General features: G+C 37.1%; 1 protein-coding gene across 2 annotated transcripts in view; it reads left to right on the top strand.

Annotated features, from left to right (window-relative positions):
- Window positions 1-20,065, top strand: part of LOC104847514 (complement C5) — a 38,684-nt gene that overhangs the window by 7,177 nt on the left and 11,442 nt on the right. The window contains exons 4-10 of one of the 2 annotated variants that reach the window (XM_019204357.1): window positions 3,698-3,768; window positions 6,338-6,429; window positions 9,102-9,181; window positions 11,097-11,187; window positions 13,261-13,375; window positions 15,493-15,619; window positions 18,458-18,573. In XM_019204357.1, the coding sequence (XP_019059902.1) occupies window positions 3,698-3,768; window positions 6,338-6,429; window positions 9,102-9,181; window positions 11,097-11,187; window positions 13,261-13,375; window positions 15,493-15,619; window positions 18,458-18,573 (692 nt within the window). Of the gene's footprint in view, window positions 1-3,697; window positions 3,769-6,337; window positions 6,430-9,101; window positions 9,185-11,096; window positions 11,188-13,260; window positions 13,376-15,492; window positions 15,620-18,457; window positions 18,574-20,065 lie in introns of both variants that reach the window. The other variant, XM_010602941.2, reaches the window with a different exon arrangement.

Raw genomic sequence — 20,065 nt, 5'->3', positions numbered from 1 at the left:
TTCTGCCTCAATCTCCCAAGTGCTGGGATTACAGGCATGTGCCACCATGCCCAGGATAGAAAAAAAAAAAGATTTTAAACATTGTAAAATGTTGTGTTAGAGTTTATTAAACAAATGGAAGACTTAACTGCAAACAATTTTGGTAAAGGGATGTAAATTTATTATAGATCCATGTTCATGAAAAATTTCATTGACTCTGGAGTTAATTACCAATCCGGGAAAACTAAAGAATAAATTGGCCACAAAAATGTTTGGGTATTAGTTTTCAAAGGACTTGTTCCTAAGAAAGTGTCTGTTAAAACACTTTTAATGCACAGTTCTTCTGTTAGAGGTGGAAAGAGAGCAGCCAATTGAAACCTTTCGCTGGAGGAGTATTAGGATTTTCCCCCAGTAAACCAAAACTAAAACAGAAAAAAATAATACTGTTGTCTAATATGTACACATGTCTGCAAAGCTTCAACTCCCTCATCTGTCTTTCTCACCATCATTGGTCTTTAAGCACCTCAGAGATGGAATCATGAGATGTGTAGTGCGAGACAGAGCCCATAATGTTTAATGATATTGTTGAGGAAGGACAGAGAAAAGGAGGCAGGACCAGCAGGTGAGGTGGAAAATCTCTGTGCACAGTGGGAACTTGTAAATGTTGGCTGGTGCTCCTGATGACAGTAGTGAGGCGGTGAGGGGCTCTACAGTTACCATTTCAGCAGGAACACCATTTATGGTCAGCTCACGAAGGAAAGGTCTAAAAGCATGAGGATTTGGTTATCAGCTTAGACAGAATGTCATCCCAGAGTAGTACCATCCCTTGACTCCAAGAAGGAGACTGGGTGTATAAGGCAACAGTCTCTGCTCAAAAGCTTGGGTCCTTTTAAACCTAATCGTACCTAGAATCAAGCGTAGCCTCGCCCCTATCCTCCTACATTAGAGGATGCTTCATTAATTGGGTACTGTTCACACTATTTACCACATAGGGTCATCAGTCATTATCCAGTAAGAATAGAGTCCAATGCCAAGAGGCTGGGACCCTTCTCTGGGTCCTTAACGAGGCTTTCCTTAAGAACTGCTCCACTATTTGTCAGTACTTTACAGTAAAAAGATAAGGTAACCTCATCTGTTCTAATCAGAGAGGAAAGCCAAAGAAATTGCTCTAAATATTATTGGCCCCTTGGGAAGGGCTAGTGAAATAGTGGTGAAAAGCAGACTCTAAAGCCACCATATCTTGGTTTAGATCCCAGCTTGGCGTGTTATTAGCTATGTGAACCTTTTATGAGTTAGACTCTCAAAGCCCCATGTTTGTCATCTGTTAAATAAAGCTAATAATGCAACTCACCTGATACAACTATGCAAACTAAGTGAACTGATACACATGAAGTGCTTAAAATAATGTGTAGCACACAGTAAGTACTAGGAAAGTGTTTTCCGTTACTACCTAATCTGTGGAAGAGTACACAAAGGAAAGGAATTACTTAAAAGTAATTTTTAAAAAATTAATCAAATCTTGCTGCTTCTAGCTCTCAAGCCCTGAATGACATATTTAGTCTGAATATCTTTGAAGGGCTTTCAGGGTAAGCATCTTTAGGGTAAAGGCTTAAGTCTCCAAGACTTGATAGAATAAAGAACATTAGAATATTGGCCCAAATACTTCATTTCCACACAGCCTATGTCCTGATTTATTCCCCAGCTTCATCACCTACCATGCGTCCCCCCAGCTCAAACTGACCTCATTGCAGTTGCTTGCTCTACTTTTTTCTCATCCGCATCAAGGCCTGCACAATGTGCCATTATCTCTGCCCAGTGCCTTCCTGCCCTCCTTTGCCTCGTCAGCTCCTCCTCCACCCTTTCTGTGATCACAGGCTCCTGCAGAGAGCACCCCCTTTCCTAATCTAGCTCTCCTTCAGTACTCCAAATCCTCCCTTCCTGGGGCTAGGGATGCTCAGGCATAGCCCGGGTGTATTCATAAGGCAGGAGGAGGGATCCAAGTTGGGATACAGGTGTGAGAGGAAGGACAGAGCTGAAGGTGAGAAATTTATTGAGATATTGCATTCATCTTCTGTGCTTATTAATATTCGTTTTGGGCTAAGGATGTGTAGCTCAGTGGCACTGCACCTGCCTCACAAGCACAAGATCCTGAGTTCAATCCCCAGTACGGGAGGGGGAAAAGAAAAGATTAGTTTTGCTGTGGCTTCTTTGTAGAGAGTTGCATGAAATATGGACCCTCTAAGAGATGTTAGGTTTATGGTGTCAGATTTGTTTTATTATGTGGGCAAAATTTTGGCCATGAAATGATTTGAGCATCTGCAAAATCCCAGAGAAATTACCATATGCTACTGGAAGAAATTAGATCCCTATGTGTCAAACAACTGTGAGTTAAAAGCCAAACAGAGGCTTTTGTTTAAAAAGTAGGGGTTTATTAACTGACAGAAAGAAATGGTAGAGAACTAACAGCCCTACACCCTGTTATTAATCTTTTCACAATGATAGATCAAATGAAGATTATGTATTTATTTATTGGTACCTGGGATTGAATTTGGGACCTTGTGCTTGTGAAGCAGGAGGCAACACCACTGAGCTAAATCCCTGGGTCTTGAAATGAAGAAATTGATCAGTAAATATAATAAAACCATACAATTCAAAGCTGTCTTTTAAAATCTTAAATGAAACAACCTTATTAAACCAAAAATTTGCACCCTGCATGATCCAGACATAAAATGCAAGACTCAATAGACTTTACTACCTTGACAAAGCTATACAACCACAACTATATTCAAACCCAGGTCACTTTTACTTTCTCAAAACTGTCTACTACCACAAGAACTAATTTGGGGCCTTGTTGGTTTTCATAAGTGGAAGAGTACATAATGTTTAATCAAACTCCCAATTTTCCATTAAAATCTTTAACCCTAATAGAAGGCAATATTATACTCCCATATAATAGTCACTGTTTGGTACTACAACATTTTTTTTCCTCATTGAGTTTATCGGTACATTTTAGGTATACAGTACAGTTACATTCATTATTGGGATCTTGTACCTTTACATGACAGGTCTTGGTTCTCATTTTTTCCCCTTGTTCCTGCCCTCCCTTCACTCTCTCCTTCCCTCCCCAGGTACTACAATATTAATGGTAAATAATGGCCTAACTACACATATAACTAATTTTGTACTATGAATGTGTTCCCAAAGATTCATATGTGAATGTATTTTCATAAAGTGAATTCTACTTTAAATTCACTAGAAGTAGCTCTTTAAAGAGATTTGAGTAGGCTTTTTAACAAGACTTATTAGTAATGTATATTATTAACTAACATTTTCTTTCTTTTAAATATGTATTTTATGTGTATTGAATTTTTATATAGGAACAGTGTGCTAACTGATTGCACCACTGGAGCTCCTATATTGAAAAAAAAATTTTTTTTCTTGTACCAGGGATCAAACTTGGGTCCTTGCGCTTGCAAAGCAGGCACTGGAACCACTGAGCTAGATCTCCAGCCTCCTACATTGGATTTTTAAAATGAGATTTAGCTCTTTAAGGATGGCCGTTGTTTGTTTTCGGTACTGGGGATCCAACTAAGGACCTTGTGCTTGCAAGGCAGGCACAGGGCCACTGAGCTAAATTCCAGGCCCAAGAATGATTGTTTTAAAAAATTAAGATGCTTTTAATTAGCAGAGTTTTTAATGATATAAATTATTCTTACAGTAAAAGTTAGAGTCTATTCTCTGAATGATGACTTGATGCCAGCCAAAAGAGAAACCATTCTGACTTTCATAGTAAGTATTTTATCTATTTAAAAAATACTTTACTTCACTTTTTTAGGACCTGATCTCATATTACACTTCATTCCATACCCGATAATTATTGAACATTTATTATGAATATAGCAGTATAGATCTGTACCCTACAAATAGACATGTATAAAAAGTTCATAAAAATTAAACCCAGCAATTTGATGGATTTTGAACTAAGCCATTGGAGTACATCCTTGGTGATTCTTTTTTTTTTTGGTGGGGATCAAACTTGGGACCTTGTGCTTGTGAGGCAGGCAGCAGAACCACTGAGCCAAATTGTCCCCAGACGTATTGGTGACTTATTTTTAAAGCACAGTCATCAAGAATTAATTGAATACCTATTATATACAAAAATTTTTAATTGTATAATTTTTTTTTTATACTGGGGATCAAACTCTGGTCGTTGCGCTTGCAAGGCAGGGGCCTGAACCACTGAGCTAAATCCCTGGCCCTTAATTGTATCATTTAAGACAAAGAATTATAATTCATGCTATTTACTTTAAAGGAGATTAAAGTTTAATAACTAATATACTAACATGTGGAAAACTTGGCTAAACCTTGAGGTTACCATTTATCAATCATTTATCAGATATGACAAACATGACAGATGGCCATAATAGAACCTATGGTCTTACTCAGTTTGTAAGTTCGTAATAAAACCCATGGTTTTACCCAGCTTTCACATCTAAAATTTATTTTTGTGGAGAAATAAAAATGTCACAACTTGTCATAATTGCTCACTTATTAACAGTAGGTGTATTCGTAATGGTCTTTTGTTATAAGTTGCAATACCTTTTTGCTACTCAAACAAACCAACAAATTTAGAATACAACATACAAAAGAGTAGATATTAGAGAACAAAATCATCTTGGAATATAATCCAGTAATGTGTGCTCTGAGACAAATGATGCAGGAAATCAGAGGGGAAATAAAATATGGCTGAGAGTGAAGTGATATAATCTTTATCTGCAATGGAATAAGTAAGAGAAACTTTGATCCGGGTTTCCTTAATGAAAGGAATTCACAGAGGCTCTATTAAAATAATGAAGACCATTCCATGTATTAAACAGCATGAATTAATCTCTGGGAACAGGAAGAACATGAGACTAGATATTTAAAAAACTGAAAATAATAAATAAACTGGCAGACCTACAAAACACCTGCAAGAGAACTAAGCAGAAGTAACATCACCTTGAATGCTCCTTTTTCTACTGGAGAACAGCAGGGGTGGGGAGCTGTCTCCGTGGCTGAATTTGAGTGATGTGCAGCCTGGTACTGCAGGCAGAAGGAGGTTGAGAAAGCTGATCCTAGAGCCAGAAGAAGAGGAAGAGATCCTCCTCTTAGACTGCACACAACTGAAGATGGGATGAAGAACAGGCAGAAAGATACTTAGCTACAAGTGCCATTCTTCAAAACAGGCTTTTGTATATTTTACAACTTGTCATTCAAGAAAGAAAGTACCTTAAAATTTCAGCCATCCTTTTTGGTTATGGGAAATGGTGCTTTTTTTTTTTTTTCTTTTTAATTTAAAGCTTGATGTGTTCAAGTAAAGTAAAAACCTCATCTCGATAATTTGCTAAAACGAAAACCAAATAACTTTATGGTTAAGCTTTCTGAGAACTTTCAAGTTTTCTGAATCATCTTGATGGTTGTATCAAGCTCAAAGTATCATATTGTACATTTATAAAATGTCTAGCTAAAAATATAGTTTATAGAATATTTACTTTGGAAAACTTCAAACTGGATTCTGGTATTTATAAAGCCTAAGTTCACTTAGCATATTAAAAACATGTTATTTATATTTATTATACTTCTTTTTTAAATTGTATTGGAAAACTTCAAACTGGATTCTGGTATTTATAAAGCCTAAGTTCACTTAGCATATTAAAAACATCTGTTATTTATATTTATTATACTTCTTTTTTAAATTGTACAATAAAAAGTATAGCCTTTTCTGGATAATAAAATAGGGAACATATTAAAAAGATGAAGGGAAATGGCTTTAAATGAACTGTGTTTGCCTTCCGTAACATTTAATTGAATCTTGTTTTTCATACTTCATTTGAAGTCATGAATATTTGTTGGTCAATGGCCTTGTAGGTCAAAGATTATATATAATCAACTAAAGTTTTTAAAATATGGCTCTATGCTTTGAGGGCTGCTGCAGTTAGATTATTCCCTTCCTCCTCTCAAACAAATCACGTGATACCATCTTAATTTCCAAAATGGCAGTGGGGAAAGTAGAGCCCAGGGTGAGGTGCGTAGGTCATAGGGGTTCACCCTTAGAAATGAATTGAGTCTTTTCTCAGAGCGAGTCAGTCCTCTTGGAATGGTTTTGTCATAAAAGCCAACTCTTCCAAGTGGGCTTGCTCTTTCTTCCTCTATTCCACCATACAATGGAGCAGGATGGGAACCACGCCAGATGCCCCTTTCCCAGCCTCCGGGACAGTGCCTCAAAATAAACTTCGGTTCTTTGTAAGTTATCCGAACTCGATAGTCTTTCGTAGCAACAGAAAATGAACTAAGACAATGGCGTTCATTTTATTTAAAGGATCCTGAAGGATTAGAAGTTGACACAGTAGAAGAAAATGATTATGATGGAATTATCTCTTTTCCTGACTTCAAGATTCCATCTTATACTAAGTATGTATAAATATTTGTTAATAAGGGTTTTTTTGTAAAAAAAAAAAAAAGTGTATCTTGAACTTTTGCTTGTGAGCAGATTGACAGTCAAGTGGAATCATGTAGGCTTAGCAAAGGTGTGACAAATGTAGATATGCAAAATCTTTTTAAGTCTGGGGGAAGGTATGCTCAGTTGCTGGCATAAAAAATAAAAAATAAAAATAAAACTCCCTGCTCAGCACATTACTAGTCCCAGCTACTCTGGAGGCTGAAGTAGGAGATTGCTTGAGTCCAGGAATTTTGGGCCAGCTCAAGCAACAAACTGCCCCTCTGTGCACCCCCCAAAAGGAAAAGAAAAATATTTCCTCAACCTTCTCATCTATTCTCTTTACATATAGAAATTAAAGTTGGAAACAGGCAAAAAGTGTCCCAGTTGGTCTTACTCTTTTTTCTTTTTTTCCCCATCAAAACCAACAATTCCTGCTTCTGAGGTGTAAAAGGCTGATGTGGTCTCATTCCTTGCTCTGAGAGTTATAAAACAAGATCTTTTTTCTTTCCTCCTCCTCCTTCTATTTGATCTCACCTGAAAGCATTTTAAGAACATGTTTAAACAGGGTTCTATGTAACACATTTAGTTAATAAATTCCTGGTACGTAGACATCACAATAGGAGGGGCAAAACAGAAACAAAGAACCCATAATCCTTCCTTTCAAGGATTTTAGAGCAGGATGTATAAGACATAAGCTCCTAAAGGTGGCTACAATATAATTTTAAAACCAAATCTTTTTGCCTTGTCCCTGCCCTCCATTTTTTCATTTTCTCATATTTTTTTTCTTTTCCCTTATTACCTTTCCCCTACCCTTCTCACTTTCCCTACACCTTTAGCCCTTTTCTTCCTATTTCGCATTGTAAATTATATCATTAGGATCTTATGTGTTATTATAGTTTTTCACACCAGAGAAACTATTCAGTATTTACATGTGTGACTTATTTATTTTACTTAGGAGTATATCAAGACCTGTCGTATAGCGGGTCAAGATCCCAATAATGAATGTAACTGTACTGTATACCTAAAATGTACCAATAAACTCAATAAAAAAAGAAAGAATTTTAATATCCTTTTAAAACTAAAAAAAAAAAACCAAACCTTTTTTATGGTCATTTTTCCTCTGCCCCAGAGAGAGGAGCTTTCTGTTCATTGTATTAGTATTTCTTTTCTTTTTTTTTTTTTTTTTCTAAAAATGTGGGACAGAATTGGGAAACTTAGATGACTTGGATAATCTAAAAACTGCATGAAATTTCCACAAGCTTGATAGTACAGGATTGAAACCAGTTCTTTTGCTGCCATCATCATTTCTCTGACTGTGTTGTGCCACTTCTGCAATGGCAGCTCACAGATCAGCCACAGGAGTCCATCACGATCAGTACCTTCTTGCCTCAGCTCCCATGAACCTCTTCTCCGCTCTGCCTAGAATGTTCTTTAGGACACAGAGGAAATGCTGCCTTTGCTAAAAGGCTATTCCTGAAGGAGAGCTATTTTAGCCTCCACTCTTTTCTCTCCATTTCTGCATCTTGTGTATTTTCTTTGTGACACTTACCTTAATGTCATAATTACCTATTTATTAATTTGCTTACCTTTTTATTTCCCTGGTAGATCATAAACTCCTTGAAGGCAAGGGGCTTTGTCTGTAACGCGCATTATTATTTCTCACCACTTTGACGTAATGCGTATTTGGAGAGTACACTTTGAATTAATGATAACAACAGTAATGGTAGCATAATGACAACGGAGAGATTAAGCTATTAATTATTGGTCTGTTAATGTAAATTATTTCAAATAAGAATATCTTATATTTCCAAATTTATCTACCAGGGATTCGTGAGGCAAAAGAACAGTAACATTGGACTAGGGGTAAAGGTATTGAACTTATGAATAATGTTAATAACTGTATTATCATTCATTAGTTACATAACCAGTCTTTAAGGTAGGTATTACTTTTCTTATTTCACAAAGTCACTGCTTGAAGCACAACTGCTGGTAAATAGAAAAGTAAAAATTTGAACTTGCAAGAACAATTAACTCTAATGAGATCACCATTCTTCCATCTTGTTCATTTTCTATTTTCAGTACTTAATTGAGTAATAGGAACAAAAATTTTGGATGAAGGTTATTAAATAGGTCATTTTCCTTTTTAAACAAACCATACTTTTTTCTCCAACCATAATTTCACTTATGTGAGGGGTGAATATCTTTCATATCTAGGTCTTATTTCTAGAGACATTATTATGGTCTTTTTTTGTTTTTGGTACCAGGGATCAAACTCAGGACCTTGTGCTTGCCAGGCACGTGCTGTGCCACTAAGCTAAATCCCTGGCCCAGTAATTTCTTAACAATTAAGCTCCAGGATTAAGTAAATTCTTAGGTTATCACCAGTTTCTCAGAGGTAATGATTATATTAATAAAAATACCAATATAGTAAAGACTACTATCCTGTTAATGCCCACTTATTTCAGTTTATTATTTAAAAATCTGTCCCAAATAAAATACTTACTTAGTCTGCATATATTGAAATATATTCTAATAAATTTAAGCCATAAGTTAACAAATTTAAAATAAGAATTTATTAAATTTCCCCTGGGTGAATTAAAAATATTTTATGACATCTATAATTTTAAATATTTTACTTCCACAGGTACGGCATGTGGACAATTAAAGCTAACTATAAGGAAGACTTTTCAACAACTGGAACCACCTACTTTGAGATCAAAGAACGTGGTAATTTCTGACAATTGTGTTTACCTATAAAAAGGTGGTGTTTGGCAATAGTCATTTTCGCTAATGTGTCTAATGCAAATCACTTCCACACGAAGAGGAGGCAACCTGCTGGTAGGGTTGGAAGTTCTGGTGAGGGGTGGGAGGTGGTGGTGGTGGAAGTTTGAACACTTAAATTCTAGGCCCAGTTGTCACATGTCAGCCTTGAGCAAGCAGCCAACCTCTATGGATTTGAGTTTCCTGTCAGACACTGGAAGAGATCTAGTCCCCTGAAGAGCCTGACTTGTCAAGGTCCTCTCTAGAATTATGGTTTTAGGAGAAATAATGAGACAAGTTTGTTGAACCTAGAGAGACAAATAAATGATTCACTCAAGTCTTATAATCAGTGACAGATCAAAGACTATTGGGCTTCTTTACGCCTAATCCAGTGATATTTTTTTCTGACTCACAAATCCCTAACCTTAATTTGAAAATTTAAGATATTCTTATTTTTAAATAAACCATATGAATGGACTAATGATTAATCTACAGCTTAATGTAACCACTTTTGGAGGTATTTTACTACAGTATCTGTATGCTCTATTACCACATTAACCTTCTGATTGAAGCTTGTGTGAGTGTGTGTGTCTGTATGTGTCTATGTGAGACAAAGTCACATACAGGCCAGTCTAGAACTAGTTGTGTAGCCCAGACAGGCCTCAGATTCCAGAGATCCTCTTGCTCCAGTCTGAGTGCTGGGATAACAGGCATGCTCCACCACATCAGGCTGAAGGCCATTTTTTATTCTTTTAGGAAATTCATTATAATAGGAAGAAGAATAAATACTTCACACACACTTTAACAAACAACAAGGGAAACAGTGACAATATTTTGTTGTAACAAAACTCAACCTTAAAGATAATAGGTTCCTGGCTGGGGATTTAGCTCAGTGGCACCATACCTGCCTCGCAAGCACAAGATCCTGAGTTTGATCCCTGGTACCAAAAAGAAAAACAAAAAACAAAAAACATAATAGGCTCCCATAATATGTAATTGTACTGACCTCCCTTCTTCCAGGTGCTTTTGCGACTTTCCCTATAGATCTACAGTTCGTCCACCCCTTCTCCCCAGGATTGGCCCTTATCAGTTCATTATCAGGTTCCCTCCTGGGCTGCTGCAAAAGCCTTCTTTTCAGTGTCTCTGCTGCCAAGCTCTCTCTCTCTTGTGTTAGCCAAAATTTTCTTGATATACAAATCTCATATCATTTCACTATTGAAAAGTCCCCAGTAGCGCAGATAATGAAAATCAAATCTTTATTTTTGAACTGGTCCCTGCCTAGGTCCCCTTCCGCCTTATTTTAGTTACTCTTCAGCTCACTTGCTTGCAGCAATGGTGGCTTTGCACATGACGTTTTCTCTGCCTCCAATACTTTTCTTTTTTTTTCAGCTTTAATTGAGTTTATTGGTACATTTTAGGGATACAGTATAGTTACATTCATTGTGGGGATCTTGTACCTCTACATGACAAGTCTTGGTTCTCATTTTTTCCCCTTGTCCCTGCCCTCCCTTCACCCCCTCCTCCCCTCCCCATCTACAAACACTTTATTTCCATCTTTTCATTCTCTCACATTTTTTTCTTTTCCCTTATTACCCTTCCCCTACCCATCCCACCTTCCCTACACCTTTAGCTCCTTTCTTCCCATTTCTAAATGTCAGTAATCTTATTAGGATCTTCTGTATTATTGCAGGTTATTCACACCAGAGAAACTATTCAGTATTTACACATGTGTGACTTATTTATTTCACTTAGGAGTATATCCTCAGTATGTATCCATTTTCCTATGAATGACTCTAATTTCTCATTCTTTATGGCTGAGTAGTGTTAAAGGCTACTCTAATTTAAATGGTAATATCGCCTCTTTTGTTTCTATTTTCAGTCTTGCCACATTTTTCTGTTTCAATAGAACCAGAAAGTAATTTCATTGGTTACAAGAACTTTAAGAATTTTGAAATTACTATAAAAGCAAGGTAAGAAAGTTTTCTATTCTCCAGTGAACTAGCTAAATTGAGTGCCAACTCTGCTTGTTGGTGGTTGCCCAAATTGAGAGCTGTGGTTCATTAGCAAGTCTGCCATGACTTTCAGAGGGACTGAGTGAGGAGGCATCATGTGTTTATTCTGATGGTAGTTGACCCCATTTTTTTCTTTTTTGTACCAGGAACTGAACTCAGGACATTGCACTTGAGAGGCAGGCAGCAGCACCACTGAGCTAAATCCCTGGCCCAGTTGATTCCGATTTTAGCATTGTTGGTTATTCAACATCAAAAAGGGAACAGTCCTAAAGATTTAAACTCAGTGTGTATATTTAGAATATGGGCCCAATATATGAAAAAAAATTTTTTTATGATACTAGGGATTGAACCAAGGGCCTTCTCCCTAAGCTACATCCCAATCTTTCATAGATAGATAGATAGATAGATAGATAGATAGATAGATAGATAGATCTATATATATCTTATTTTGAGATAGAGTCTCACTAAGTAGTCCAGGATGGACTTGAATTTGTAAGCCTCCTGCCTCAGTCTCCCAGAGTGCTGAAATTACAGGCGTATTGCCTTTATGTCCAGCTTGCCTTCTTTAAAAAAAAAATGCCTTAAGCAGCCAGCAAGTTCTGCATAACTTTTTCAAAACTAAGTACTTTTAAAACAATGATTTATGAAACCAGCTAAGCAGTTCTGTATTCTAGGCCAGGCTGGGCTCACTTGTGAGTGGCAGGTCAGCTGGGGTTGGCAGGTCTAGTAAGGCCTCATGTATGTGTTAATGGTTGACAGGGATGGGGACTAAAAGTGACTGGCCCTAGTGTGTGTCTCATCAACCAGCAGGCTAGGCTGTAGCAGCAGCTAGAGAGGGAAGGGGGAGGATATGAGAGAATATGAATGTACTCTTGATCATCTTGTTGCCTGGGCTTGTATTGGCCGTCCATTACTTCTAACACATTCTTTTATCCAAAGCAAGCTACAAGGTCAGCCCAGGTGAAGTAAATTCCTCCTACAACTTTATATGCAAGGAGGGAATCACAAAGTTTGGGAATATGTGGAGGGATACAGAGCTGGCATTAGTTTTGCAAACACCCTATCAGAAAAGGACAGGCCATTTAAAAATAAAAGTATAGTGTAGTTATTAATAACTAACTTACATAGCTACCTTGGTAGGGGCTTTCCTAAGAACTATGAATACATTAGCATATTGACTCTTTTACAACTGCATAAGGTAAATAATATAACTATCCCTACAGCATAAAAACTGAGATATGTAAATGTTGAATAATTGGCTTAAGACCACACAGCTAGTAAGTTGCCCAGCCTACCTGGTTCCAGAGTCTATGCCTTCCAAACCTACCCACTGCTGCCTCTTTTGCAAGCATTTACTTTGAAAGTAGACTTTACTATTTAGTCTACACCAGGGTAAAAGGCTCATGAGAGAAAGTGCTAGAAACTGCCTTCACATAATGAAGACAATTTATTTGTTCAAATCATTAATAAGGAAAGTTGGCTTTTATGATAGTATTGTTTGCTATGCAGAAGGTTTGTTCTTACTTGAATTCTAAATGGAACAGGAAATGGGCAGTTCAGATGTTTTTCAAAAGAACTAACCTCATATAACAGTGAGATCGGATATGCTCCTTTTAAAGACATAAAAGACAATAGGGAGTAGCTCCCCACTGATAACAGAATCATGGAGGAAGTAGTGTTCACTGGAGCTGCACCTTTTCATCTCCCCAAGATGAGCTCTTTCATCTACATACTAATAAAAAAGTCCATATTCTAGCTTTCTGTTGTGGTTTTATGAGGATGAAATGTAACAGTGAATGGAAGTATATCAAGTGCTTTAAGCAATTTTATTTTATTTTTAAAAATTATTATTATTCTTTGGAGCAGGGGCAGTACCAGGGATTGAGCTCAGGACCTTGGGCACTCAAGGCAGGCAACAGCACCACTGAGCTAAATCCTTGGCTCTTTAAGTGATTTCAAATAGTTGCGTTTTATCTGAATCTTATTATTGTAACCATGAGAGCAAAACAGTTTCACGATATTGTTTGTCAGGTATTTTCACAATGGAGCAGTCAATGAGGCTCAAGTTTTTGTCTCTTTCGGAATAAGACAAGCTATGCAAGACAATGGAAAAGAAATGATGCAAAAAGCAAAGCAAAGCACAAAGGTAAGGTTTTAAGACACATCTGCTGAGACCTGAGTGATCTAAGGATGAAAAGTTATTTCAAGACCCCCCCAAGTCCAGTCCTTCTTTCTCTATAGGCGTGAAGTTGAAGGTTAAATTTCTCTGGGTTTCCACTACTTCTAGAGCAAAGGCCACTTTCCCTGGTTTCAGTCTCTCTTGCCAGCTGATCTTGTGCCGTTTTCCTATGCCCTGTCCCTCCTTGCTCTCAAACTTAGTAGTTTCCCAGCCTCCAGGTATTTACTGTTTCCTTCTGTCCCCTCCATCCTCTTCTTTGCTTAATTCCTTCTTACTCTAAATGTGCACACCAACACTCTTTCTCACCTTCGTTCCTCTGAAATTGGTTCGCTATTTATCCCTTTAGGCCGAAGCCTGTCATCTTAGAGCTTGTCTCACACTTTCCTGCCGTGGTTCTCCATGAGAGGTGACTTTCACCCCCAAAGGGACCTTTGACAGTGTCTTGAGTCATCTGTGGTTGTCACAACAAAGAGTATGCTGATGACACTTGGGCAGTAGAGGCATGAGTGCTGCCGAGCTCCTACAGTGTGCAGAGCACCCCTACCTAGCAAAGAGTTACGCTGTTCAAAATGTCAATAATTTTTGACTTGTGTTGTTATAACATATTTCTAAAGGGAGGAAATAAAGAATTGCTGTAAGTACACAAGATGAAGGACATGTTAATTAGCTTGGTTGCAGTAATCATTTCACAACATATATGCATCTCAAACATGATGTAAATACATATTTTATATGTCAATTATACTCAGAAAAAAAGAAAAGTGTTAATAATTCTAAAGGTGAAAAACCCTTCTTTACTGGAAGGCTTTAATATGAAACTGTTCAGGTCTAACTTATTCCCACTATATTCCCTGAGACAGAATATTTCCTTGCAAAGACTAGGTACTTTAGAAATACCTGTGAAATTATTTACACAGGTTAAGGGCCAGTGGTTATGAAAATTAAGATTAGAGCCCTAGTCCTCTCTTTCTTTATTCAGTGTTTTGTACATTATACCATAGAAGGGCCAGAGATTTAGCTCAGTGGCACTGCAACTGGCCTGGCAAGCACAAGGTCCGGAGTTTGATCCCTGTTACAAAAAAAGAATGAAAAATAATACATTATACCATAGATGATATGAGTTCATACCATGTTTTTTCATGTATTTGCATCATCAACTATATAGCCCTTACTTTTTAAAAAGACAGGCTCATTTATTCAAGATATAACTAAATTTTGTTTGTTTGTTTGTTTGTAGTACTAAGGATCAAACTAAGTGTCTTATAAGTGCTAGGCAAATGCTCTATCAATGAGCTACTTCCCCAGCTAAATGCTCCTTTAAAATGCAAGATTCTAAGATAGACACTAAGATTCAAAACTAAATCAGGACTGAGGACATCAATGGGTGATAAAGCTTGTAGTTATCATGGGCTAGGCCTTGGGTTCAATCCCTAGAACCAGAGAGAGAGAGAGAGAGAGAGAGAGAGAAAGAAGAAAGAATGCTAAGAAAACAAAGATGCCTGGTCTCAGCTAAAACACTAAAATAATTTCAGAATAAAAGATAAGGCAAAAATTGTTTTTAAGTGTAGGATCAAATCCAAGGTCTTATATATGTTAGGCAAGGTGCACACCGAGGCACATCACCAGGACAAAGCTATTTCCAATAATTAAATAATGTGACGTCCCTTATCTTCTATCCCTGTAAGCCCTGTATGTCCTTAAATTAGTGTTTAAGTTTATAAACAGTAAAGCACAAATTAAATTTTAAAAATCCAACAAACTCTTAGTTGAGGTCGGAAATAGTATGATAGCCCCGCGAAGATGGGTGATGCCTGAGGGAGTGGAAGAGGCCTCTTGGTCAGCAGGTACCAGAGACCTGTTGGACCACGTGATGCTCAAGACTCTTCTACATCTATGATTCTGTACAAATAAATTAGAAAAATCATTCTGGGCTTCGTTGTGGACTTATCGGCAACTTCATTGGTGATGCTAAACCAGTCCTCTGACATTTGCCCTCAATTTGGAGGCTGGTCAGAGTGGATATTGTTAGTTCTTCCTTGTAAGTTCTTCTCTAAAGTAACTCTTCCATTTTCCATTTTAAAAAGCTGATAAATGGAACTGCTCAAGTCACCTTTGATTCTGAAACGGCAATTAAAGAGCTGTCATATAACAGTCTAGAAGATTTAAATGACAAGTACCTTTATATTTCTGTAACAGTTGTAGAGGATACAGGTAAGTTGTGTGTGTGTGTGTGTGTGTGTATTTAACTTTGTTTTGGGAAATATTTAGAGAGCATTTCAAAGGAGTAAATGAGTTCAACAGTTTCTTCATGTTTTATTTTCTTTTACAGTTAAATTTTACTTTTTAGGGGGTACCAGGGATCGAACTCAGGCCCTTGCAAGGCAGGCAGCGGAACCCCTGAGCTAAATCCCCAACCCTTACTTTTTGTTTTTGTGGTATCAGGGATTGAATTTGGGCCCTTGTGATTGCAAGGCAGGCGGTGGAGCTATTGAGCCAAATCCTGGCCCCTAAACTTTACTTTTTTATAACATTAAAAATTTGGAGTACAGCAGCGCTCTACCATTATGTAGCCATTGAACGGGCTATGAAGTCCCTATTATCTCAACGGCAGAAGTGGGATGACACTGCCCAGTTGACATCCTAATTGTCTCGACAGCCGCCTGCCTTGAACATCTGTCACCCTGGTGTTCTCACTTGGAGAGAACCCAAATCAAAATGAGATTATGTATGTAAATATTTTTGATGTAGTACCATGCAAATATAAACTATTAGTCTTATCATTGCTCTGTTCTCCATATGTGTACTTCTTTTTTTTTTTTTTTTTTTTTTTTTTTTTTGTCTGTTTGTTTTGGTACTCAGGACCTTGTGCTTGCAAGGCAGGCGTGGTGCCACTGAGCTAAATCCTCAGCCCTAATGAGATGCTGCTTAAAGCCCTATTTAGATATAAAATTCAGGAATTCTATCTAAAATTAGAAGTGATAATATTTTCCTAACATGAGTACAGTAAAAACAACATTTATCTCGTAGGATTATGGTGAATGTTTGCAAAACGCTTAAACAGCACCTATCCCCAGGCATGGTGGCAAACACGAGTAACCTCAGTTACTCAAGAGTGTCAGGAGGGCAACAAGTTCAAGGCCAGTTTGGACAACTTAGCAAGACCCTGTATTAAAATAGGATTGAAAAATGCTGGGCTATGTAGCTCAGTGGTAAAGCACTTGCCTAACATGCACAAGGTCCTCATTCATTCTCAAGTTCTGGGGGAAACAAACAAACCAGTAACTGTCACTTAAAAAGTGCCATATAAGTGTTAGACCTTCTCTTCTTCTCTTCCTGGTCTGACTACTTATTCTTTCTCCTCCTTCTCTGTTTTGTAAAAGGCCACCTATTACTTTCTTAGCATACTTGACATCTTGTCCAGAGTTCTGAATCCTACTCCAGTGGTTTTTATTTTTTTATTTTTGGTACCAGAGATTGAACTCAGGACCCTGTGCTTGTGTGGCGGCCATGGTACCCCTGACCTGAATCCCTGGCCCTCCAGTGTTTTTTAATAGTTGTAAATTATGGTTGCAAGTCAGATAAAAAATTTTTTACTTCTAATATGTCTTGATAACTGCTATTCATACTTTTTTGGTGTTACTTCTAATATGTCTTGATTACCATTATTCATACTTTCAGGTTTATATTGAGCATTCAACTAACCCTGAATAAATAATTTAACTACATTGAGCTCATAGTTTGTATGTGTGCAAAATAAGAGTTAGATTCCCAAGACTAATTCCTAAGTCCTCTTTCACCATTTAATTTTTTTTCCTTCTATGATAGCTGAAGAATTGAGCTAATTACTCAATTATTGAATACCTTGCATATAGCAGATACACTGTGGTTTTTGGAGAGTGTTGCCCTAGCTATTGTCTTTTTTTTTTTTTTTTTTTTTTTTTTTTTTTTTTTTTTTTTTTTTTTTTTTTTTTTTTTTTTTGGTACCAGGGATTGAACTCAGGACCTTGTGTTTGTGAGGCAGGTGGCAGAACAACTGAGCTAAATCCCCGGCCTCAGTTTTTGACATTATCTTAATGTTTCTTTCTAATTTTTGTTGTTCTGCAACTTATTTCAAGTACCATAAATTCAGTTTAACTACTATTTATGAGCTATTTGAAGGTTATTGCAGAACACACAGGCTTACAAATATGAATGATGTATAATCCCAGCACTAATGTGGCTTATAAATGAGCATCTGGTATAAGATGGTAAAGAACTTAGTTACAAGAAAGAACTCTATATGTGCTGTAAGCAATGAATTTAATGCTATTGGGCTTCAGTAGAAGGCAGCAATGATGTCATGAAGATGATCAGTCCTGGAAGTAGGGTTTGAAGGTGGAAGCGGCAGGTAGAATGAAGCAGGGCTTCCACCACAGACAAAAGGGAGGACAGTGAAGGTTGGTCTTTGAGAATAGAAGAACCTTTAGTTTTGCTGCAGTAGAAGAGATGTGTAGGGAGTGCTAGTAATACTGGGAAGAAGTTTGAGGATACCAGAACTTCATGTTATTCTTAATGTATAACTTAATTTTTAGACATTGAATGACAAAACTGTGATTTCTCCAGTGGGCCTTCGGGGTTCTTTCAACATCAAGATCTCTTTCTGATTCTTCTCCATTTCTCTCTATGCACCTGTGATGGAACTGTGAACATACTTCTAAGGCTGTCTCTGGCCTACCTGTGTCCTCTGCTTACTCCCTGGAACACATTCAAGTGAAACTCAGGCCACTGCTGTAAAGTAGTGTCCTTCCTCATCTGTTGTCAGTCCAGAGGTATAGCTCTGCTCCTACAAGGCTGTCTCTACACAGAGGCTTTGGAAGCTCCCTAGGTCCAAATTCCTCTTTGTACCTCCGCCTCAACCAAGAACCGTGATCCGCATACTGTTGGAAAATGAGTGAGCACAGGAAGGAGGTGATTGAATGAGTGAGTATGTGGAACACAGTGATCACACAGCTAACCCATCAGATCACTAGACTTCTAAAAATGTTAACATGATGTTTGCTGTTTCCTTAGATGGACTTTCTGAAGAGGCAGATGTACCCGGCATCAAATACGTTCTCTCCCCCTACACACTGAATTTGTTTGCTACTCCTCTTTTTCTGAAACCTGGGATTCCATATTCCGTCAAGGTGAACCCTGGCTATTCACTCGTCTCTTTCTGTGTATGGAAAACATGGAGGCGCAAATGGGAGAAAGTTGCTGGAGAGGGAGCTCGTAGCCTTTCTGCAGATGCAGGCAGAGAAGCATGGCAAATTATAAGCCAGCTGCAATCTTGGGAGTGATTTCTATTCTAAGAGCACATGCTAGTTTTTAGCAAGTTAGCTTTGTGTTAGGCACTCCCTGAATATACGTTGTATTACATTATGTGTACACAAAATTCCATAAGCCCATAATGTAAAAACTACTAGCATTTAAAATTATTTCATGCCACGTTGTCAGGCTTAAGCTAGAGCTATGTGACTCCTTAAAAATAGATCCCTTTTTCTCGCCACTTCTTTTTTTTTTTTTGGCAACAGGGATCAAACTCAGGACCTTGAGCTTTTGAGTCAGGTGCAGTGCCACTGAGCTAAATCCCCAGCCCTCTTCTCATCATTTTTTAAGTCTCTGGTGATCTTCTTTCTGTGTGTATATTTCTTTGTTTTCCACTTTATCTCTGTATTCTCCATGAATATTTCTGATCTCTTATCTTTCTGTTTTGCTTTCTATCTTTTCCATTTTTACTTTATCTCTGTCTTTCTTTTCTGTCCTGTTTCTTTTTTCCTCCTTGATTTTTTCTCTTTCTCTACTTTTCCTTTCTTAAATGCTGATACTACAGATTAAAATATTCTTTTAATTTTGTATGTATTATTACTTTAAATGTTTTATTATAAATTATTAAATTTTATAATACTTATGAAATAGAAATTTCTATTCCCTACCCTTAATTTTGAAAGGCTACAGCATAATTTTTTCAGCTTTTGAAAAATGTGTTACTTTTAAAAATTAAGTATACTGGACTGGAGATTCAGCTAAGTGGTTCTGCTCCCTGCCTCTCAAGTGCAAGAGCCTGAGTTTGATCCCCAGTACCCCCCCAAAAAATATTAAAATTAAGTATATAGTTAACCCTCTATAGTCTATGGTTTCTGTATCCATGCTTTCAGCCACTCATGGATTGAGTATGCACAGATTTTTTTCTTGTCATTATTCCCTAAATAATACAGTATAACAAATATTTATATAACATTTATATTTTATTACATATAAGCAATCTAGAGATGAGGGAGAATATGAGTAGGTCATGTGCAAATGCTATGCAATTTTCTATAAGGGACACAAACATCTTTAGATACTATATAATTTTACATAAGGGACATGAACATCCTTAAATTTGGGCATTTATGGTGTGTCTTAAAGCCAGTCTCCCTGGATACTGAGAGATGACTATAATTAAAATGTGTGACTTATTACTTATAGTGTTGCTGACTTATTAAGGAAAAAATATTTATCAAGCCTCAAACAAACTTTGAATATGCATGTAGTTTCTTACATATGTACACAGTATATATAATCAGATATTATAAAACGCTCATAGTGATATACAATATACAACAAATATATAAAATATGAAGTATAGAACAAATT

Source organism: Fukomys damarensis, unplaced genomic scaffold (genome assembly GCF_012274545.1).
Source record: "Fukomys damarensis isolate Sample0158 unplaced genomic scaffold, DMR_v1.0_HiC HiC_scaffold_36, whole genome shotgun sequence".
NCBI lineage: Eukaryota > Metazoa > Chordata > Mammalia > Rodentia > Bathyergidae > Fukomys > Fukomys damarensis.
Note: the sequence above shows the minus strand (reverse complement) of the source record. Positions and strands in the feature narration are given on the sequence as shown.